Genomic DNA, 24,911 nt, shown 5'->3' on the forward strand with positions numbered 1-24,911 from the left:
GGCCATTCACAGCTGTGTCTTGACACTCGGTGATACATGTTACATGGAGTTTTTGGATTGAAACAAGGAAAGTACACAATAATATTTGCCTGGTACACCAGACTCACCGCTGTTCCAGCTATTGAGTCTGGCCACCATTCACGCGGATTCAATTTCCAGGGCGGAGCAAGCCACAGCAAACAGACAGCGGAGTGGACCAATCAGCGACGGGCAGACGTGACGTTAGTAAAATGACGAGGGCAGGACGAGGGACTTGCGCGCGGAAGTAAACATACGAAGAGAGCGGAGTTCAACATGGCTAGCGCGAGACAGACTGTTATCAATGACTCGTGTCGATGTGTTTTTGGTCATTTAAAACTGATTTTACCGTGGATTGAAACATATTCTCGGCTCTCCCGTTCACCATCTGTGTTGTTGTGGAGACGACTTTCAACGCGCAAGAGTGACGTTGCTCGTTAAGAACACGTCATGCAAATAAACCAATCTGATTTGTCAATTGATTTTGTACCTGCTCGAGAGGCCGTTAATGGGCTGGTTCCCAGACTATACTCTCAGTGTTTGAAAAATACAGGGAGAACAGTCTGGCAGAGCCAGGCAACAATAATATATTGTTGAAATCGAGGCATTTTTAATTCTGCTCTCGTGTGCTCTCACCTTCAGTTAGGGTTTTGCTGTTTTTTTTTTTTTTTTTTTTTTAATGCTCTCCTGTTCAATATTTTTCTTCCCCCAGAAAATTGAGATTTTAAGCATTGCAATTATGTAGCTATCACACATGCAAATAGGACAATTTTGAAATTTGGCCAAATTGGGGGTCTCAGAGCAGAACTTCAAGTCACCTTAGTGCTTTCCGCCATAACGATCAGATCAAGGATGGGCATGAAGGCGACGTGGGGGGAGGGAAATAAATACTTTGCTGCCATCTTGTGTTCTACAGGCAAATTAGATAGGATTCACAACATCAACAACACTACCTGGTTAAAAATACTGTAAAAGGAGAAGAAAAAAAAAGAGAGCAAACAAGATTTTTTTTTTAAATCTCAAAAGAAAAATTAATTCGTTCTTGTAACCTAATTACCATGTCATAATCTAACTGCGACAAAAAGAATACCTGTTTACAATTTCAAAACTGCATGAAGCGAGGGTGGAATTCGTTTGTAGTTACGCATAAACCCGCCGTTTATACAGTTCGAAAATTGATTAGTTCGAAGGAAGGACACCATAGCTGTGTCCGTCTCAATTCGGACAGCACTGCGTGCGCAACTTGGAGCACCCCACCTGAGAAGAAAGGACATTAAACGGAGGACACTCCTGACAGCTGGGGGAATCATTTTCTTACGTCGTTTTAAACCTTAAATCTGTAAGAATTAAATAAAATTTGAACCTCATATATTTAAAAGTCATATTTGTATTGCGTCAAGAAAACATAGCCGTGGCGTGGAGTATCATTCCAAATAGTCACATGGCTTATAGTTACATGGCTTATAAGGAGTGCATGAATAACGTGTCCTTCTGGTTTAATGTATTTGGATGCTGTGACGTCACTCCCTCAACAGACCCAAGTCGTACAACTACGACGTGTGAAAGCAAGCTCAAACAAGGAAGTCAAAAGGTTTGTTTGACTTCCGCTTGCAATACAATATTACCTTTCAAGATAAAAGTGTGGAAATAAATGCTTTGCATTTACCGTAGAATGGCCTTTCGAATAAAAGGCGTGGTGTTTAAAAGTTTTTTTTAATCCTTATTTTTGTAGAATATTGTGCAGATCATTTTACATAAATGACATATTACAAAAATGAGGGTTTTATTTTGCTTTCAAACCGACAGTGACGTTCCTGTTGCCACTTCTGAGTCTAATAGTCGCAAACTACTTTTTGTTTCATTTAAATGAGCGGCCAGACTTCATTTTCAATGATGAACAGGACCCAGCTGAAAAGGTCCAGTATTTTGAGGATGGCTGGTGTTGAAATGGTTGACCGAGATGGGATCGGAGAAACCTTTATTCTGCGGGCTGCAAAGATAGCAGCTGTAGTAGTGCTGTACTGGTTCGTCTCCATAACAATGGTGTTCTTAAATAATTACTTGCTGGACAACGGCGACCTGAACGCGCCACTGTTTGTGACTTTCTACCAATGTCTTGTGACAGTGGGGTTGTGCTGGCTGATGCAGCTGTTTTCTGCAGCGTTCCCACAATTGATTGACTTCCCGTCAGTCAAATTTGATTTGAAGACGTCCCGTGAAGTTCTGCCTCTTTCAGTGGTCTTTATTGGCATGATATCCTTCAACAATCTATGCCTGAAAGAAGTTGGAGTGGCCTTCTACACCGTGGGACGTTCGCTCAGCACTGTCTTTAATGTTTTTCTGTCATATATCATCCTGAAACAGACCACTTCTTTCAAAGCCATGTTATGCTGTGGGATCATTATAGGTAAGTGGGTGCATCTATTCTATTCTATTCTATTCTATTCTATTCTATTCTATTCTATTCTATTCTATTCTATTCTATTCTATTCTATTCTATTCTAAAGACCTGTCAATTCGCCACTCTGGTTGTTCTTGTGCAGTAACAGTTCATTTTTTAAATGACCCTGGTTCGCAGGGGCGTCACTAGGTTTTAAGAACAGAGGAGGCTTAGCCCCCAGGAGTTACATAGGATTTAAGTGAATGTAGCGTACAAGCACAAAACTTCACAAAGGCTAACAAAGACTGATAACTTATATATATATATATATATATATATTCATTCATTCATTCATTCATTTCCCATGCCGCTTCTCCTCACGAGGGTCGCGGAGATGCTGGAGCTTATCCCAGCTAACTATGGGCAGTAGGCAGGGGACACTCTGAACTGGTTGCCAGCCAATCGCAGGGCACAAGGAGACATACAACCATTCACGCACACACTCATACCTACGGACAATTTAGAGTGTTCAATCAGCCTACCATGCATGTTTTTGGGATGTGGGAGGAAACCGGAGTTCCCGGAGGAAACCCACGCAGGCACGGGGAGAACATGCAAACTCCACACAGGAAGGCCGAAATGTATATATATATATATATATATATATTAGGGCTGTCAAAATTATTGCGTTAACAGGCGGTAATTAATGTTTTTGATTAATCACGTTAAAATATTTGACGCAATTAACGCACATACCCCGCTCAAACAGACTAAAATGACAGTACAGTGTAATGTCCGCTTGTTACTTGTTTTTTGGTGTTTGGCGCCCTCTGCTGGCGTTTGGGTCAAACTGATTTTATGGGTTAGTACCATGAGTGAGCATGGTGTAATTATTGACATCAACAATGGCGAGCTACTAGTTTATTTTTTGATTGAAAATTTTACAAATTTTAATAAAACGAAAACATTAAGAGGGGTTTTGATATAAAATTTCTATAACTTGTACTAACATTTATCTTTTAAGAACTAGAAGTCTTTCTATCCATGGATCGCTTTAAGAGAATGTTAATAATGTTAATGCTATCTTGTTGATTTATTGTTGTAATAAACAAATACAGTACTTATGTACCGTATGTTAAATGTATCTATCCGTCTTGCGTCTTATCTTTCCATTCCAACAATAATTTACAGAAAAATATGGCATATTGTATTTTAAACCAAAAGAACTTGTGTTTGATAGAACAATATGTCTATATGCTGCAATAGCAGATTCATGGCGCATTAAGCCCCCGAACTGTTTTATAATTTGTCCGTTTTACCCTGGAGACCCCCGTTTACAGACTTCACGCAACCGCTTTTGTTTCAACCAAGCCATAAAAAGAAGGTAAGTAATTATATTTATTATTCGAAATGTCTGTAATTTTTATCTTAGAATCATTAATTGATGTCTAATATTTTGTTTAAAAAAACAACTTAAAAAATTATTCATTGGCATATTTAAAACTTATAACAAATTACGTCATAAAAAAAAATAGTGTCTGTAAACTAGTCACGGATAACTACCTCATAACCATCGCCTAATTGTAAAATTTTTGTTACTGTCACATTTTCCCCGATATTTTAGATGAAAAATTTATAAATCCAAACAAAGAAAAATTGAAAAAAGAATAAAACTTTTAAAAGGGTAAATATTTGAAAATAAAAATATCGACCACTCCTTGATGTCTGCGATTTTGTGCATCGTGACCCATGTTATATTGCCATGTTTCACCCATAAAATCCCTCCAAAATCCGGCCGTGGCCATTCACAGCTGTGTCTTGACACTTGGTGATACATGCTACATGGAGTTTTTGGTTCGAAAACAGGTAAGTACACGATATCTTGTTAAACTCATGGCGTCTTTAATTATGGTCTCTCATGCTGTCCCCTCCAGTTAGGGTTTTGCTGTTTAATTTTTTTTTCTTTTTAAAAATGCCCTCCTGTTGACGTTTTTTCTTCCCAAAGAAAATTGAGATTTTAAGCTTTCCAATTATGTATCACACATGCATATCAGACAATTTTGAAATTTGGCCAAATTGGGGGTGTCAGAGCGGAACTTCAAGTCACCCAGTGTTTTCCGCCATATATATATATAATATATATAAAATCATACAGGCTAATACAATGACTTTCACTCACAACACAGTCATTTTTTGTTCCCTAATATTTGTGAGTCGCACAGATAACATTTTGGGGCCTTATGTAACAAAGATGATGTAATTTCAAACCCAGAAAAATACTACTAATTGCTTGAATTTAAGTAATTTCTGGGTCAGGCTAATTTGCTTTAAACCCCCCCCACACACACACACACACACACAAACATAGCCAAACATTATGCATAAATACAGTACAAGCCAAAACTTTGGACACGCCTCACCCAATACAACACAAGTCCCATTGATAAACCAATAAATTCCACTAATTAACCCCGAAAAGGCATAACTGTGACGTGAACAAACATTTTAGGTGACTCCTTGAAGCTCATAAAGAGAATGGCAACAGTGTGCAAAAAAAAAGTGGTCAGAGCAAAGGGTTCTACTTTGAAGGTACTAGAATATTACACATTTTTAGTTATTTCACCTTTTTTTTGCTAAGTACATAAGTACTTACTGACATACTAAGTGCTTCATAATTTTATTACCTTCAGTGACCATTTACAATGTAAATAGTCATGAAAATAAAGAAAACGCACAAATGACTAGGTGTGTCCAAACTTTTGGCTTGTACTGTATATGTGTGTAGGGGGGTGGGTGTGGGGGTGTATGTATGCTAATATATTATTCTTAGCTTTCTCCACTTTCAAATCATTACTCTCCAACTCCTCTTTTAAATAGAGATGTATCCCGTCACCCTCTTTGCTCCTCTGCTCTGACTCTTACAGGTCAGTAAAGGTGGTGGGATGATTATTATTAGTGTATTATTATGACTATCGGCTGATGATAATCATACGTGAATAATCTCAGCTCCTGTACTCATCTATGCGTAAAGTGAGAAACACAGCTGCTGCTCCAGAAGGAAGTCACCCCAAAAATAGTGGTTAAAAAGAGTGCACACTTAACTCTACTAGGACCTTCACAATGCATTTCAGACTAACTAGCTCACAGCAGCTAAGTAGCAACGTTATTTTATAGCTGGGATGCAACCTTTGACTGCAAAACTACAAATATAAGACGTGTGCAGAGATTTTCTGTAGTGTGCACGCCAGGTTTTTATTTGTCAAACATGGAGCATTTGGTTTATTAATCACATGGGACTTTCTGCTGTTAGCTTGGGGCTGGAGCCAACTAACTGTTACTAACAACAATGATAAATACTCACTTTCTTGAAAAACCTTATGTCCATCCTTTACCCATCTATTCATCTATTCTATGTGTGTCAGATGTCCACACACACATGCTGCAGGTCACATCGAAAACCTGGACTGGATTTTCAGAGATGTGTGCGTTCTTTAATAAACAAGTGGAATGGATTGGATAGTGGCGTACTGAAGGGGCTCTCCACCTTACTCTATGAAGTTAGGGAAAACTGACAGATTTATGATCATGTTTACGTAAATAATGACAGGTTTATATGATTATTGACTTAAACCAGTGTTTCTCAATTATTTTCTGTTACGCCCCCCCAGGAAGACGTAAATGTTTTGCGCCCCCCCAACTCTCTGCCGCCACTGTAAATTGTATCCTTTGTCTACAAATTACTATTATAAGTACACTGCATAACATTGTGTCCTTTTTAATATTATAAAAAAAAACTATACAGCTCAACTTACAATAAAATGTAGAAAAGACACATCCAATCTGTAAAAATAAATTGACTGTACATTTTTAGACTATTTTATACTGAAAAAAAAAATGGATAAAATCAATCAATAAATAATAATAAATTCAAATAACCGTTGACCGAAAAAAAAAAAAAAATCAAACAAAAACAACAGTGTCATTGGACAGTGAGACAATTTTTATTTTAGCTATTTTGCACTGAGCAACTTGGTATGCCACCTTTTATGATGCTAACAGCGCTCGCTTGTTTACTGATGTAACACTGCAAAACAAAGCGGGATGATTGTTGGCAATATTCGGCACGTCTTGGCTGAAAAAATATCAAGTGGCTTATCAATGTGAGTGAGGTCTAATGTTTATAAGTGACATCTTATTTGATGTGGCTTCCAGACTGTTCTTTTCTCATCTCCCACTGTATTAAAAGACAAACGCTACATACGCTTAGTCATATTTCCTCGTCTTAACGCTTCATTTCTCCGGTGCTCTTTGCTGTGTGCTCTTGTTTTGTTAAAAAATACTGCGCACACTCGGAAAATGATACATTATTCTGGTATGGCAAAAAATATGTTCTATGTTCCCCGAGGTCACATGCGCCACCCCTGGCATCACTCTGCCCCCCCAAGGGGGGCCCGCCCCACTATTTGAGAAATACTGACTTAAACTAATATTCTGCCATCTTCATAGTGAATATGGCAGCACTTTTTTTTTTTTTTTTTTTTTAATTCAATAAAACACCAAATTATTTAGTGGGGCTTCAGAATATTTTAGGGGGCTTTGGCCTAACGATGCCACCAATAGTTCGTCTGTTTCCGTCAATGGCAGCCAATGAGTAAACAGCTAATTGCATCATATGGAGGGAACATACAGAGTATTTCATCCCAGTGTTGAGAAATAATACCACACTTTAGAGCTGTTTGAGTTTGCCTCACAAGAAAATCCTGATTATTTTCAATTTTCCGATATTGTTTATGATATCATGGGAAAATAAAAATAATGACAAATAAATAATTCAGAAATATTTCCATTGAAACTTTTTTTCTTCATTAGAACTGAGTGCCACAGAATTGAACTCTGTTAATACACACAGAACTATCTCTTGGGATTAACAGCATGTTATTTATCCACCAAACTCCAGCTCTGTTCTTAATTAAAACAATAATTAAAGAAGCAAGTGCATATACAGTTGTGGTCAAAAGTTTACATACACTTGTGAAGAACATAATGTCATGGCTCTCTTGAGTTTCCAGTTATTTCTACAACTCTGATTTTTCTCGGATAGAGTGATTGGAACAGATACTTCTTTGTCACAAAAAACATTCATGAAGTTTGATTCTTTTATGACTTTATTATGGGTGAACAGAAAAAAGTGATCAAATCTGCTGGGTCAAAAATATACATACAGCAGTGCTAATATTTGGTAACATGTCCCTTGGTCATTTTCACTTCAATTAGGCGCTTTTGGTAGCCATCCACAAGCTTCTGGCAAGCTTCTGGTTGAATCTTTGACCACTCCTCTTGACAGAATTGGTGCAGTTCAGTTAAATTTGATGGCTTTCTGACATGGACTTGTTTTTCAGCATTGTCCACAAGTTCTCAAATCAAATCAAATCAAATTTATTTATATAGCCCTTTACAAAACCCGAAAGGTCCCCAAAGTGCTTTACAACAAAGACAAACATGGCACATAGTAAATAAAAGGCAGGAAAGTATTATACAATGACATTAGGAAGAAAAGAAAAGAAAAAAAGAAACGAAACATCGCATCACGATTAGTCAGACAGCAAACAAAACAATAAAACAGATAAAATCCGAAAACATTAAAAACCCTAAGGAAATAAAACCAGGCTAAACTAATCTTGGGGAAAGGCGAGTCTAAAAAGGTGTGTCTTTAAACGAGATTTAAAAAGGCCCAAATTTGTAGTGGTGCGGATCTCCGGGGGAAGACTATTCCATAACCTGGGTGCAGCAACCGCAAAAGATCGGTCTCCCCACTGTTTGAGTTTGGACCTTGGGACTTGCAAATGAAGTTGGCCGGTAGAGCGAAGAGTCCTGCCAGAGTTACGGATGGTTAAAATTTCTGATAAGTAAGAAGGAGCCTGGCCATTAATAGAATTAAAAACAAACAGTAAAAGTTTAAAATCAATTCTAAAATGGACTGGAAGCCAGTGGAGCGATGATAGCACGGGGGTAATATGTTCACGTCTAGGTGTATCTGTTAAAAATTGAGCAGCAGCATTTTGAACAAGTTGGAGACGAGAAACTGAGGACTTGGGAAGACCAACATAAAGTGCGTTGCAGTAATCCAGCCTCGAGCTTATAAAAGCGTGAATTGCTTTTTCCAAGTTGTGGCGAGTAAGAAAAGGCTTCACTTTGGCCAAGAGACGGAGCTGGAAAAAACTTGCTCTTACAACAGAACTAATCTGTTTTTCAAAGTTGAGCCTGCAATCGAATATCACTCCGAGATTTTTAACATGTGTTTTAGAAAAGGGAGCCAGAGTGCCAGGGTTGGGCTCAAGGGCATTTAACATAGAAGGTGTGCCAAAAGTAATATATTCAGTTTTGCTTTCGTTAAGATGTAAAAAGTTTTGCGCGAGCCACTGCTTCACATCGGATATGCACTCCATTAATTTAGTGAGAGCAGTTTGTTCGTTGGGTCTCAGGGGGAGATACAGCTGCAGGTCATCAGCATAAAAATGAAAAGAGATATTATGTTTTTTTATAACTGATCCTAAAGGTAGGAGATAAAGTGCAAAGAGAACAGGCCCTAAAATGGAGCCTTGTGGCACCCCACAAGACAGAGAGGTTTGTGAGGAGGAAAATTCCCCAACCATTACTGAGAAGGTCCTATGTTCCAGGTACGATTTAAACCACTGTAGAGCTTTACCATGGATACCTATAAAGTGTTCTAGACGAGATACAAGGACTGTGTGGTCGACTGTATCAAATGCTGCTGTGAGATCTAGTAAAACAAGGATTGCTGGGTTTCCATTATCTACAGAAAGGGAAATGTCGTTGTGCACTTTTAACAGTGCTGACTCAGTGCTATGTCTGGACCTGAAGCCTGATTGAAACTTGTCAAGGATGGAGTTTGTCTCTAGAAATGTTTGCAATTGAATAAAAACAACTTTTTCTAAAACTTTAGAAAGGAAAGACAAGTGGGAGACGGGTCTAAAATTGGACAGCACGGAGGAGTCGAGATGGGGTTTTTTAAGAAGGGGTCTGACTACAGCCTGTTTGAAGGCAGCTGGGACAGAACCGGTACTGAGAGAGTTATTTATAAGAGCCAGCAGACTTGGTCCGAGGCAACTAAAGACTTCCTTTAGAAGGCCAGCTGGAATTATATCTAACGGACAGTTAGTGGGTTTCATGCCACTAACTATTTCAGATAGAGATGACAATGAAAGGAGATCAAATTGTTCAAAAACAGTGAGCAGTTCTGGAGGATGTAGATTATCTGATGAGATACCCGAATTGCAGACATTTTGCCTAACCGAAGAGACTTTGTTTTGAAAGAAAGCGAGAAACTCCTCACAAGTGGCACCTGACACATCAGTTAAGACAGTGGGGTGCGGGTTTAAAACAGAGTCAATTGTGTTAAAAAGCAGTCTTGGATGGCTGGAGCTGTTATTTATAATAGAAGATAAATAATTCGACTTGGCCTGTTTTAGGGCCTCCTGATAGGCAGCCAAGGTGTCCCTCAGCAATTCCAAAGAAACATGGAGTTTGTCCTTTTTCCATTGACGTTCAGCCCGCCTGCATTTTTGCCTGAGCAGGCGGGTATAGTCATTAAACCATGGAGTGGCTTTGGGTTTGGAACTTTTTTGCCGTAGAGGGGCAATGGAGTCCAAAACAGCAGTGCAGGTGGAACAAAAAATGGAGAGAAGACTGTCTGAGCAGACAGGAGAAGGCAGAACGGCGTCAGGATGCTGCTGTAGGTCTCCAAATGCAGTCACAAACTCTCCTGCTGTGGATGGAGTGATGCGCCGGCGGTAACAAGCTGGAGAAATTTGCTTTTCTGCAGACAAAGGGGCAGCAAAGTCAAAAATGATGGGAAGGTGGTCCGAGATGGCAGTATCCACTATTTCTCTGATGGAGACTGAAAGTCCAAGCGAAATCACCAGATCCAAAGTGTGACCATGCTCATGAGTTGGTGCATTCACAGACTGGGTGAGGCCAAATGAGTCCAGAAGTCCTTTAAACTCATTCGCCAGCTGATTTGCAGAGCAGCAGACGTGAATGTTAAAATCCCCGCAAATTAAAACCCTGCCAAATGTTGGAATAAAGTCTGATAAAAACTCAGAGAACTCCTGGATAAAATCCTTGTTAAAACCAGGGGGCCGATAAATAGTGGCACAAAGCAATGGGGGAGAAAGCCCGATAGAGAATAACTGCAGTTCAAAACTTGAATAATTATGAGCAGTTATGGTCCTACATTTGAACTTGTCCTTGAATACAGCAGCCAGGCCGCCACCACGGCCAGACGCTCGCGGGGTGCTGAAAAAACAGCAGCCAGATGGGAGGAGCTCCGAAAAGGCGCTGCATTCACCTGGTTTCAGCCAGGTCTCCGTTAGAAAAAGGAAATCCAAATGATGTGTCGAAAAGAAGTCGTTCAAAATAAACGTCTTATTCGTAAGGGACCTTGTGTTAATTAGCGCTGAGTGAACCAGGGAGTGCTCAGCTGTGGGGGTGAAGCCGCGGAGCGGGCGAAGGTTCCCCGGCACAGAGCCACGCAGGGAAAGCCTCACCGGCCGACAATGCGGAAGTAGCGTCCCGACGTCCCGGTTAGTCAGCCGAAGCCACCGATAACGGAACTCCAAGGAACTCCGTAGATCATATCCCTTGAAGGCAGTCAGGGGTCTAGCCGGTGGATGATAGCGATCGCAGCGATAGGACGCCAGGTAGGCTTTTAATTTGACTGCAATTCCTCCCCGCTTTCCACGTCTCCGGCGGCGGTAGGTACGAGGCAACCAACAAGGAAGACGCCGTAGATGTGGTGGTAAAAACGCCAAAAAAGGCGGCGGTGACTTTGAGTGACTATAGCCACCATACGGCAACTTTTCCAACGTGTCACGTATATTTAAAAGTGTCAGGCGATCGTACATGTGCAGCGGTGACACTGTCCGTATAACAAGTAGTAAATACAGGCAAAATAACAATACATCGAGCAGAGTGAGACGGCCAGCCAAACACAGGGGCGCCATCTTGCACTGTCACTCTTAATAGAGTCACAGTCTCAATGGGGTTTAAGTCAGGACTTTGGGAAGGCCATGCAAAAACTCTAATTCTAGCCTGATTTAGCCATTCCATTACCACTTTTGATGTGTGTTTGGGGTCATTGTCCTGTTGGAACACCCAACTGCGCCCAAGACCCAATCTTCGGGCTGATGACGTTAGGTTATCTTGAAGAATTTGAAGGTAATCCTCCTTCTTCACTATCCCATTTACTCTCTGTAAAGCACCAATTCCATTGGCAGCAAAACAGCCCCACAGCATAATACTACCACCACCGTGCTTGACGGTAGGCATGGTGTACTTGGGGTTAAAGGCCTTGCTGGGCATTGTGGCCAAACAGCTCGATTTTTGTTTCGTCTGACCACAGAATCTTCCTCCAGAAGGTCTTATCTTTGTCCATGTGATCAGCAGCAAACTTCAGTCGAGCCTTAAGGTGCCGCTTTTGGAGCAAGGGCTTCCTTCTTGCACGGCAGCCTCTCAGTCCATGGAGATGCAAAACACGCTTGACTGTGGACACTGACACCTGTGTTCCAGCTGCTTCTATTCTAATTCTTGGCAGATCTGCTTTTTGGTGATTCTCGGTTGAATCTTCACCCTTGACCAATTTTCTCTCAGCAGCAGGTGATAGCTTGTGTTTTCTTCCTGATCGTGGCAGTGACAAAACAGTGCCATGCACTTTATACTTACAATTGTTTGCACTGTTGCTCTTGGGACCTGCAGCTGCTTTGAAATGGCTCCAAGTGACTTTCCTGACTTGTTCAAGTCAATGATTCGCTTTTTCAGATCCATGTATGTATATTTTTGACCCAGCAGATTTGATCACTTTTTCTGTTAACCCATAATAAAGTCATAAAAGAACCAAACTTCATGAATGTTTTTTGTGACAAAGAAGTATCTTTTCCAATCACTCTATCGGAGAAAAATCAGAGTTGTAGAAATAACTGGAAACTCAAGAGAGCCATGACATTATGTTCTTCACAAGTGTATGTAAACTTTTGACCACAACTGTACCAGCTGAAACAAAATCATACATGAGAAAACTAGACAGTCAGTCTGTAAATCAAGTAGTCTGTCTGCAAATCAGTTTGCCAACCAGCCAGCCAGCCAGTCTATCAAGACAGTCAGGTGAAGTAGGTAGGCAGCCAGGCATGTGGTAATGTGTGACATTTCTCTCTGGTACTTACTTATATAAATCAATGATTAGCGGAAAACTGTGACTCAATAATAACAGTATGCAAGGTAGCAATCACCTTGTCTAAACAAACACAAATATGCACCCTAGTGAAGGTAACAAACAGAATGATCCCTTAGGTTAATGAGCACCTCATCATTACAAATGACATCAGATCAAACACCTTAATGGGCCAATGACACTACTATACTACTACTTCTCTGCGTAGCAACAGACTTAGTACTTTGAAACAATCGAGTATCCCAAATGCTAGACATCAAACTTATAATGACACTTTTGTTTTGAAAAAATATTCTAAACATTTGCTTTTGTATCGCTGATGTAGGCCAGCATTAAAATCGTGTTTAGCACATCTGCCTCACAGTTTCAAGGCTCAGAATTTGATTTTTAGGTTCAGCATGTTGTTGAGATGGCTCTTGAGTGTGTTTTCGCTGACTACTCCCTCTCACCCAAATTTTACACATCAGATAATTAAAGACTGAGGAATCTGTGTGTGAATATTTGTCTACAAGTTGTGTTGAATCGATATCGATTTTTTGGCTCCTGATACCGAATCTGACACCGAGCTGTGTCATTGTGTACAGCACGATTTAATTTTTATTTTAACGTTTAATTACTGCATGCTCACTTGAATGTAATGGAATTGCTATGATGGCTTGTTCAGACACTACTTAACTCATTGCCTGCCATTGATGGTGTTAGTTAGACTTTTAATGTATTGCAAGTCTGAGGGCTGCCAGCGAATGAATGAACCTTCATTTGTTGCCATTTTGGGATGTGCTGGAAAAGGCTTTGAGTAGCGCTCCGACTCTACCATAGTACCATCATCAATGCAAGGTCATGGTGTAAACATAATACAACACTGGCTGGAAATAAATCTTGTCATTGACATTGCAGAATCATATCGAAACAATGCCACTGTGAATGCATGCTGAAATCAAAGCTAAATGAGGTCCAACAAAATATTGGATTGTATCACCTTATATTTTTTTTGGGTGGTGATTTTTTGGGCGGCCAGGCATTGTAAACACATGTACTGAAATGATTGTCACATGTGAACAATTGGATAGAAATCTTTAAATGGAATGATTTCAACCTAAATGACAACAAAGTTTGCATGTATATCCGGCTACTGAAAGTGAGAAGGACTCGCTTAGCATGCAAAACACTGAGTCAGAAGAGAGTTGAAGAAGATCCAGGAGCCATTGCAGATTGCTAAGCAACTGTGAAATGTTCGAAGTAAAAGTCTTATGTGGTCTCCCTGTCACATTCTAAAATTATATCATTTTTGAGTTGTACTAGTACATTAATGTTGATTTAAGAAAAAATATTGTTATTGAAGAAAAGTAGTCGTATGAAGAACTGCCAAAAACGACTTCTGTGTCTGAGGTTCTTTTATTCTCTTGAGTGGACAAGAACTGAAGACACACAATTCTGGAGTACCAAAGAAAATACCAAGTTTACATTTATTTAGGAAAGAAGCTGGCTAACCAGGACATTCCACAGATACGTCTCGAGCAGAAGTGTCCTGACCTTCAATATCATATCGTTTATATTTGCGTAACAAGCAGTGAAGAAACTCAGTGGGCAGCCTAGTGCCGCCTCTTAGATAAGACTGAACAGACATATCAGGCTTAACTTGTGGAGGGTAGAACTCCTTGTATGACCTCAAGCAGCACAAAGTACTATGGGAGATGGCCGCTGAGTAGATAAAATACAATGTTGTTAAAGAATACTATGCGAGTGTGGGAAAAGGTTATATGCAGGCATGAAAATCTCTCACCTTTCGGCGAAATTCGCCGTTTTGAAGTCAAAAAGGGCGACCTACGTGAATTGCGTAGATCCGAGGAGAAATTATTTTTGGGAGGGGGGTGGGGGTCGGGAGGTTGTATTTAATTATTATTATCATCCTGTGATTAATTTAGTACGCAAACTGAGCACTTAAGAACACAGTCAGCAAATCCTTCTAGACGCTTCGCTGACGAGAACCAATCATCGGCCCAAGCTGCGTTCCATTATTCCGAACGCGCGCACGCCATACGTGTACATGGAGTGCTCGGAGAGCCTTTGGTTGGATTGCAAAACTGCGAAAACAAAAAGCAGGCCTTACCCACACCGGGGCAGACCAGAGCGCAGCATACACACTTGCCTGTATTTGCCAGCAGATTGAATTTGGCGAGTAATGGTTTCAATCGTTTTCACATTTTGCGATATAAAAAAGTTACTGCCATTCGTTGCAGCTTGCGTTGAACACTGCCAGAGCTAGCCAAATCTCCCATGAAAAAGAATAGCTCCCGTTAAATTGGCGTCAAGCTTGTGTATTTAGCGGTAATATAAATGAAGAAACACACTGTTGAGTCAAATTAAGCGACTGCTCTCGGATGGAGGGGGGCGCGTCGTATCGCTCCCGTTGTTCGCCTGAGACGCGTTATTTTCGGCTGGGACTTGAGCTGACGGCCGGTGTCGGCACAACACCGGCCCGACGAGTGGTAGGAATGACTCTTGCTTCTTAAAGCTTTTCAGAAATACAGGGATCCCTCGTTTTTTGCGGTTAATGGGGACCAGAACTCGCCCCAATAAGTGAAAACCGCGAAGTAGCACCCCCCCCCCCATATTTTTGTGCGTGTTCAATGTATTTATTCAGATTTTACATTGGAAAAAAGATACATGTATATAAGACATGTTTTTTCACTTTTTTCACCAAAGTATCATTTATAAATGGTTTTCAAGCACTTCAAAATGTAAGAATTATAAGTTTTAAACATGTTACTGCCCCACCGAATTATTTTTAAACAAGAATAAAGTAGTAAGAAAATGCTTGGCTTTATTAAAAGCTTCATAGTGAGTCTACTCAAACCCTTTCAGGCTTTGGTAAACGGTGATTGACACATGTGCAAAGTTTTTCTTTTTATATATATTTTTTTGTTTGAAGCAACTTATTTGATTGAATAATAAAGACACAAATGTCCTCGCCAAAATGTGGCCCAAACACAAAACAACATTACTTCAAAGGAAACATTTGTTTCAATCAAGAAAAATAGTTTTCAAATGCTTTTTTGTCTCAAATTTATTTTTGCAATCAAAAACAATTTTTTTTATTGAGGTGACTTTTTTGGGATTAAAAGTATATACTGTATTTTGATTGAAGCAACTTTGTTTTTGATAGAAGTAACTTTGTTTTTGATAGAAGTAACTTTGTTTTTTGATTGAATAATAAAAACACAAATCTACCTCCATCGTTATTGAGAGAAAGAAATTAAGAAAGCTTTAAAACTAAAAGCTTTTTTATTTATTTATTTATTTATTTATTTATTTTAATATTTATATTTCATTACATAGACATGCCTCGTAGGGAAAGGAGATTGAGGGATAAAAAAAGGAGTTGGATGAGGCTGCTAAAGGCAGTGGATACCTCATCAGCTGGGTGAATAGCAGACCTAGTAAGAACAAGTTTGCAAGGATAGTCGGGTATTAAATACAATTATAAACGCAATTACAATGTTATTTTTCTATAAGATTTTATGTCATTGCTTTATTAATCATTAGGTGCTAGAGTTGTTAAGTATGGATAATAATGAGATAATAGTTTTGAGAAAACTGTGCTGTTGGTGGCTCAGTGACCATCTGATGTGGTTTGTTTGTTCTCAGATGAACAAGTTGAGGAAGGAAATTTTGATGCAGAGGTTGAAGGAAGAAAAGAGGCAGACTGACTGAGTCACAGCCAGAAAGTGTTGATGAAAGTTATGATTTCTATTCACTGTTGCCCCCTCCCAATTAAAGTATGTCACAGTCGCAGCCAATTACTATCTAAAGCTGGTTAAAATTGAAGTTATGTTGTTTAAGGTGTATTAAATACTTGTTCATGTGCCCCTTTTGATCTACGAGCACCTGCCCCTCCACCGGTCTCTGCACGGCCCTGCTGAAACACAGTGTGGGTTGACAGAGCTCAATATTTTGTTGGGGTGTACAGTGTACTGGAACATATTTCCTCCACACCCTTCTCACCTTTTTAACCCCTGACCCATTTTCATGCCTGTATATGGCTGGTTAAATATATGGCATATATGTGAATAAATGGAAATACAGTATATACTGTATGTACATTTTCATACATAATAAATCTTGCATTTAAACAAGTATCTGAAGATCTCATTCTCCATGTGATTTTGTTTCTCAGGTGGATTCTTGCTTGGTGTGGACCAGGAAGGCATAGCGGGGTCACTATCCTGGTCTGGTGTCTTCTTTGGTGTGATGGCCAGTGCCTGTGTGTCCCTTTACGCCATATTCACTAAGAAAGTGATGCCTGCAGTGGATGGAAATATCTGGAAACTGTCCTACTATAACAATATCAATGCATCCGTCCTTTTTCTCCCACTCATTATTTTGTTTGGAGAGGTGGAGCGCATCGTCTCGTATAGTCACCTCACTGATCTGTGGTTTTGGAGCATGATGACACTTGGAGGAGCATTTGGCTTTGCCATTGGTTATGTCACTGGCCTGCAGATCAAGTATACCAGTCCGCTGACGCACAATGTCTCGGGGACTGCTAAAGCCTGTACTCAGACTGTGATAGCAGTGGTTTACAACTATCACAGCAAAAGTCATCTATGGTGGACCAGTAACATGTTGGTTCTTGGTGGTTCTTCAGCCTACTCGTGGGTCAAGAGCCATGAAATGAAGATACTGCCGTCCAAGCAGCCTAATGATTCAACTCAAGAGAAACTATTTGGGGAGAAAGGAAACATGGGGGTATAGTACACACACACACACACATTGAGGTGAAAAAAAAATCCAAAATGTTTTTATCCTTTATGTTTTGTTTCTGAATTTTTAGTGTACAGTAGTACAGTACATGATGGCAGATGTATATGTATGGTAATGTGGGATGTTATACTGTGGGTTTATGGTTTAGACAGTCATGTGATGTAGTGGTGTGAACAAATTTAAATGTGTTGCAATTAAAATGGTGCCTTGACGTTACTGTTCGAGCATTCTGTAAAAATGAGTTTGTAATTTACTGTTAACTGAAAAAAAAAAAAAAAAAAAAAAAAAAACAATATCTGTACCTTGGCAAACATGAAACTGCAAAGTTTTGGTATGACTATTTTTTATAGGGGAGGAAGTTTTGAATTGTCATTACAATGACCAGCAAAACTCGAGATGTGGCCCTTGGGTCAGACGTAATAGGTACCTTCATATAACAGTGAAATCATCAGGATGCACTGTAAATTTAGAAACCTCAGTTGTAATATTTTTGGGACATCTAACCAATAGATAAAACTAGAACATTCACAATTTATTTTTCCCCATATTGGTTTTATTTCTTTACACTTTTGCGCTTTCAACAATAGGAACATTGGCCTATACAAAGCTAGAATTCTGCTCAAAAAGTAGCGGGTATTTAAAGATAATAATCCAACAACAATTATGAACGGTTTTCAAAAGCTTTACTGGTGGATTTTCTCAAGTTAAAGCGCCACACAGAAATTAATAAATTTAATTGTTTAAGCAGGATCTGTGTATCATTCTTATTATTTAATTACAGGTGTTTTAGCTCATTTCAATTTATTTTATTTAAATGGGCTATTATTTATTTTATTATGTGTCTATATTTTACAAATGTGATGTAGTATTCATTTATAGTGTATATTTTATGTTGTATAACTTTAGTTCCTATGTGAATATTAGTTCCTACTTGTTTTGTTGTGGTAGGAGGGTTTTGTATTGAACACGGGGCCGTGTTGGTTATTATTATAGCAGAGAAGACAGCAGTGAATCAACAAAGACAAGTCGACTGTGCCCCGATCTACCACTCAAGAGATCTGATGGACTCAAAAAGTGGGTTACGATTGCATATTAGTTAGAAAATCAACCGGATCCACTGTATTTTTACACTAGTGACTTCCGGTCTTCCCAATCCTAGCTAGTAGTATTGACGCAGGAGGGCCGCCTCTTGCGTCGTATAATAAACTCTGCCATTCTTTTTGCATGCGTCGCGTAGAGCCGCTTCTGGGATGCATCTAACACGCGGCCGCACTGCGACTGGTGTGCATTGGCTGATTGACTTTAACGCCTGCGTTTCACTGCGTTCTCGTGACGGCCACGTTGTCGCACCGTTGACATTTCTGGGTTATATACTGTCCTACCGTGTTAGTCCTCATTATAGTAGAGAAGACGGAGTAAATATAATCTACACAAAGAAACTCACCCGATCGACTCACAGCCTCGAAAAGTAAGGGTTACATTATGTCAGAAACTCGTTCGGTACGCCTCCGTTCCAAACCGAGCACCCCGTACCGAAACTGTTGAATACAAATATATGTACCTTTACACCCTTAAAATATATATACATATCTATCTATCTATCTATCTATCTATCTATCTATCTATCTATCTATCTATCTATCTATCTATCTATCTATCTATCTATCTATCTATCTATCTATCTATCTATCTATCTATCTATCTATCTATCTATCTATCTATCTATCTATCTATCTATCTATCTATCTATCTATCTATCTATAATATTATTATTATTATATGTATTTATTTTAAAAACTCTCACTTCGAACCTCTGTCTAATTTTAGCTTCCAAGTAATGCTTGTCTCCTTTAAACCAAAAAACTACAGCACTGTAAATTCTTTAAACCTCTCCTTAATGAGACACACGGACTTTTCTCCCCATTAGTATCCCCCGAAAATTCTCATCTCTTATACACCCTCCACTTCTCTCGCCAGTTAGTGGTCTTCCTTTAATGTACATCAGAACAATTCAGAACATGAGCACTGAACAGTGATTTTCTAAATGTAGGTTTTTATAATCAGCCATATACAGTACATTTATATATACAGTGGTACCTCTACATACGAAGTTAATCCGTTCCAGGACCTTGTTTGTAAATCGAAATGGTCGTATGTCGAGCAGGATTTTCCCATAGGAATACATTATAATTCCATTAATTCGTTCCACAGCCCAAAAACCTGCACTAAATCCTTAAAAAATACTGCTGGTACTATTACAAATGGCAATTACATATAGCAAGACAAATAAATAAAAATCGGATTAATAATATAATAATACAGGTAATTCTCCTGTAATAGTGTAACGAAACGGGTTCTAATAAGGCGGACGTTTTTTTCTGTACCTGAAGGCACCGCGGGGCTGACGTGACAAAGAGGGAGGGGAGCGGGTGAGAGTTTACTTTCGCTTTCAATGCTTTCTTGAGAACATCGTTAATTGCGGCAGACAGCAGGCGTTTTGTGTTGAATAAGTTGTGAAAGAAATGATGAAAACGTGGCGAAGCTGGCGATTTCTCTGGAGATGTTACCACAATAAGAATTGTCAGCTTAACTCATAAAGACTGGCGAACGATGGTCGGAGGAGGACCGTGGAGATGTATTGTTGAGCCATTTCACCCCACGCTCATATTTTTCTGTCATTTTCATCTTCATTTAGAAGGTAAGCGTCAACTTTTTCCTTGTTTCACCACCTGTACCAACCTTTTCTGAAACCTGTGTTGATTTGTCACACAAGAAAATCCGCAGTGCATTCGTCTGCGGTGCTGCCATTGTCGTCGGATGTAGAAACAAATGGCGAGTCAAATTTTACGTCGGATGTCGAAAAGTTCGTGTGTCGAAGCGATCGTATGTAGAGGTACCACTGTATATATATATATATATATATATATATATATATATATATATATATATATATGCTGGACTGTCTCAGAAAATTAGAATACACAATATTCTAATTTTCTGAGACAGTCCTGTACATTAATCCACCATTTAAAGCAGGGGTGTCCAAACTTTTTGCAAAGGGGACCAGATTTGGCGTGGTAAAAATGTGGGGGGCCGACCTTGGCTGACGTCCTTTACATAGAACAATATACAGGACTGTCTCAGAAAATTAGAATATTGTGTATTCTAATTTTCTGAGACAGTCCAGTATATATATATATATATAGTATGTATATGGCGGAAAACACTCTTGGCCAAATTTAAAAATTGTCTGATATTCACATGTGATACATCTTTGGAAAGCTTAAAATCTCAATTTTTCTGGGGAAAGAAAATTTTTGAACAGGACGGCATTAAAAAAAAAAAAAAAAAAAACAGCAAAACCCTTACTGGAGGGGAGAGCATGAGAGAGCATAATTGAAGACGCCATGATTTTAGAGATATTATCACGTGCTCTTTTCGGTCCAAAAACTCCATGTAGCATGTATCACAGAGTGTCAAGACACAGTTGTGAATGGCCACAGCTGGATTTTGGGGGGATTTTATGGGTGAAACATGGTAATATAACAAGGGTCTCGATCCAGAAATCGCAGGCATTAAGGAGTGATAGAGATTTTCATATATTTACCCTTTTAAACGTTTTTTTTTTTTTTTCAATTCTTCTTTGTTTGGATCGATTATCATCTAAAATATTGGGGGAAATGAGACAGTAACGAAATAAATACAATTAATCGATAATTACGAGGTACATATCCGTGATTTATTTACAGAAGCTAATTTTTTCATTTTGACGAAATTTGTTTAAAAGTTTAAAATATGCAAGTGAATAATTTTTTTAAGTCTTTTTTTTTTTTTAACGATATTAGACATCAATTAATGATTCTGTGCTAAAAATGACAGACATTTCGAATAAAAATACGATTACTTACCTTCTTTTTATGGCTAGGTTGAAACAAAAGTGGTTGTGCGACATCTGTAAACTGGGGTTTCCAGGGTAAAATGGACAAATTAAAAATAGGGGGCTTAATGTACCATGAATCTGCAATGGCAGTAAGTCGAAATCCAGCCTAGGGCTACTGCACCTTAAAACATGTTTTGTTTTCTCCTTGAGATAACTGTTGTTGTTATTTGGTCTAAACAATTAAAAGTTGATTTTATTTTATTTGACTTAGAACACATCCATAACTGAACAATATGGACATGCAGGTGACAATGTTTTTTTTAGGTAACCTATTGTGGTTCCTCGGTGTTGTTGTTATTATTGTTGTAGGTATTCTTTGTTCCACAGCCCCTTTGAGCTCAATTTGACCCCCTTATAACGCTTCAAAATGCACCAAAATTGTCAGGCAGGTCAAGACAGGTGCAATCTTTGATACCGTGTAAAGACAAATTCCAAATAGTTGCGCCCCCTAGCAGTCATTCTTTGTCCCGCCGACGCTTTGAGCCCTACTTTGACCCCCTCAGAAGGCTTCGAAACTCAACAGCCAGGTGAACACTGGTGAAAACTTCGATAAAATGTAAAAAAAAAATCAAAATATGCGTAAATGTGTGTAGCGCCCCCTAGGAACAAAACCAACTTTTCATCATTTTTTTTTTTTAAGGTGAAAGAGGAGGTAACAACGCAAAGGTTAAAACCTAGAACACATCAGTACTATATGAATGGGATACCAGACACGGTGCCCTGACTGCCGTTAGTACTACATCCAGTTTTCTTTGGGTGGGCAGAGCGTGTCCGTGGATGGGCACTGCCCACCCCTGCCTTCCCCTTGGTAACGCCCCTGTTCTGGAAGTTTTTTTTGTTTTGTTTTGTTTTTTTTCATCTGACATTCCCGCTCTCTCTCTTGCAATGAGTGGGTAGATCCGGGTAGATCAAGAGATGGCGTACATTGCGGCGTGGTGCATTCAGGTGCATTGCAAAATGACAAATTGATTTAAAAATATATATATATTTGGTAATTTAACACTGGGTTACAAATACAAGTAATAATGACAAATGAGGTTGCTTGACCATAAAACATCGCTGCTATTAAAGGCTCTGCGAAGCATACCTTTAAATATAGCTATCCTAAAATGAGGCGTTTCCAGTGGAGTTCGTTCGAGGTGAGTCGCTGTCTTACCGGTCAACACAACTATTTTTCAACCAAAACTCCAGCTCATCCATAATTCAACAATTTTTCAATCATATTTCCCGGTCAATCATACATCAACTATTTGTCGACATTAGTTCATCAACTATAAAACAATGTTGACCCAACCATGGCCTGACATACCAAAGAACATTGTTGTTTCAATGTGATTGCCATGTGTCATCGGTATTTGCAACATTGATTCAACATTATTTATCATCGAAAATTTTGATGTCAACCATACTGATGATTTTGATGGAAAATCAACTTTTATTCAATGTCGGTCTGCTATCTTGGATATTTCCATTTATTCAAATAGCCATATGTCTGGCCAGTCATATGGCCTTTTCCCATGGTCACACAGTCTTTCTTTGTTCTTTGTGCTTCGTTAGACTAATATGGGGAGGAATTCTCTGCTCACATCCTTGACTGGCGCGGGGAGTTCTAACCTTCCCAAGTTAAGCCTGCCTGAGATGTTTATTTACTATCTTATCTAGGAGGTGGGACTCGGCTGCCCACTAGTTCTCTTCACTGTTTGTTACGCAAATATAAACTGTATGATATCGAATTTCGGGAGACTTCTACTCGAGACACCTCGGTAGACTCTCCTGGCTACCCAGTATCTTTCCTACTCCTGAATTGTGTGTCATCATCTCCTGTTCGTCAAAATTAGAATTAGAATTAAAGAACCTGTAAAAAGGAAAATCGACTGTTTTTTCCTTCAAGTTCCATCAAACATATTTTAAATTAAGATTACAGACTGTAAATTAAAAAAAAAAAAAAAAAAAAAAAACCTGCAACTGATGGGATTGTCATATTTAGCAAGTATGAAAAAATAAAACATTTGAAGGTTCAGCAGGAGATTTTTTTTTTTTTTTTTTAATTCTCTGTATTACGAGGCAGATCAAGGATGGGACATTATAAAAATAGTAATACTGTAATTTGTGTCGTCCTCACATTTTCCTTGCGGTCACTACTTAGCTGTTGTAATTCAGCATAATGACACTTGATGGCAATAACACTTCATTTCAGTCCCTGGTACGGCCAGAGCCAAATGATATCTGCTGAAAATGTAATAAAACCCTACAGTATCTTGCAGGAAATAATACATTTTGCAACCACCACTCTATAGGCAAAATGAATACTTGTATTTTATTCTAAGTTCAATAAAAAATCAGAGATGGTGAATTACTTGAAAATATTTTCAATGCAGGTCTGTTAACTGGAGAAGCGAAGACTTGTGTCTACCTTTTCCATGGCTAAAGCAGCAATTGTCACTTCGAGTAGCTGTCAGTTTGACAAACATGGAAACAATTAGAGACCTTGTGCATTTTATTCTTTTGGATAGAAAACCATACCTGTGGATGAATTGTCTGCTGTTTTTTTTCTCTTTTTTTAACTATTGTGTGGAGTAGAATCAGAATACTCTACATTTGTGGATCTTTTATATATAATTTTGTGCATTCAAAATATGCTTGTCAAATGTCATATTGTGATTTGTGATATGTGATTTTCAGCAATAGACAATAAACAATAGACAGGAATGTGAGCAAGCCTGCTGAGGCTTTATTCAGTAGTCTAGGGGTCGCTAAATGGAGAGTAGGCCATGTTTGACATAGCTGATGTGTTTTCAGTTTCCATGACAAGCATACAATTTAATCTCAACCACAGCAAGTTGCATTATTCATTATCCCTATATTTTTTTCCCAGTTGGACTTTTCTAGTCCTCTGATCATGGATGAGTTTTCTCATTTTTATGTTCTCATGGGGATTCAATCTTTCAGAGACTAGTTGTAACCGGTAATTAAAGTCTAATGATTACTTAACAGACTGCTAAACTGCTGACCACCTGCACTCAACACATTTTACTTGTTATGTTTTTTAAAGGGCTGATAAATTGGTGGATTTCAGACCAAAATTTAGGCAAATATTGTTTTTGCTTTATTATAGTTTTAAGCAAACTCATTAGTTTTCAACACACAGTTGCATTACACTGTATCTATTCTAAATGTATGATTAAAGTCTACCTTTGATGTTTAATATGAGTGGATAAATATGCTTGTCTAATCCAAATATATACAAATATATGCATTGTTGATGTTTTGCACTTGTCCCATTTTGTAGAAATTGTGTATTGTTTATCAAACAAGCACACTTACCTAATTTAAATGAATTGCAGTCGAGTGAATATAAAAGCCACAACAGAAAACAGTAAAAGAAACTGCACCTTTTTAAAATGCAGACAAAAAACTGTTTTACAGTTTTAGGGCATTACATTGATCTTAAAAAAATCTGGGAAGACTTAATTAAATTTGTCAATGATCGTCTTTGTTTATGTTGTAAAAAACAACAAAATCATTCGACTTCAATAATCAGCTGAAAAAAGGAATTCATGTCT

At 38.7% G+C, this 24,911-nt stretch overlaps 1 protein-coding gene across 1 annotated transcript; it reads left to right on the forward strand.

Annotated features, from left to right (window-relative positions):
- The first annotated feature begins 1,829 nt into the window (after positions 1–1,829).
- slc35c1 (solute carrier family 35 member C1) lies at positions 1,830–17,701 on the forward strand. Its single transcript, XM_057849296.1, has 2 exons — positions 1,830–2,425; positions 16,822–17,701. Exons 1-2 carry the CDS (start codon positions 1,885–1,887, stop codon positions 17,397–17,399), a joined length of 1,119 nt encoding a protein of 372 aa, XP_057705279.1. The 5' UTR covers positions 1,830–1,884; the 3' UTR covers positions 17,400–17,701.
- Positions 17,702–24,911: the final 7,210 nt, after the last annotated feature.

This window comes from Corythoichthys intestinalis, chromosome 1 (genome assembly GCF_030265065.1).
Source record: "Corythoichthys intestinalis isolate RoL2023-P3 chromosome 1, ASM3026506v1, whole genome shotgun sequence".
In the NCBI taxonomy this organism is placed as follows: domain Eukaryota; kingdom Metazoa; phylum Chordata; class Actinopteri; order Syngnathiformes; family Syngnathidae; genus Corythoichthys; species Corythoichthys intestinalis.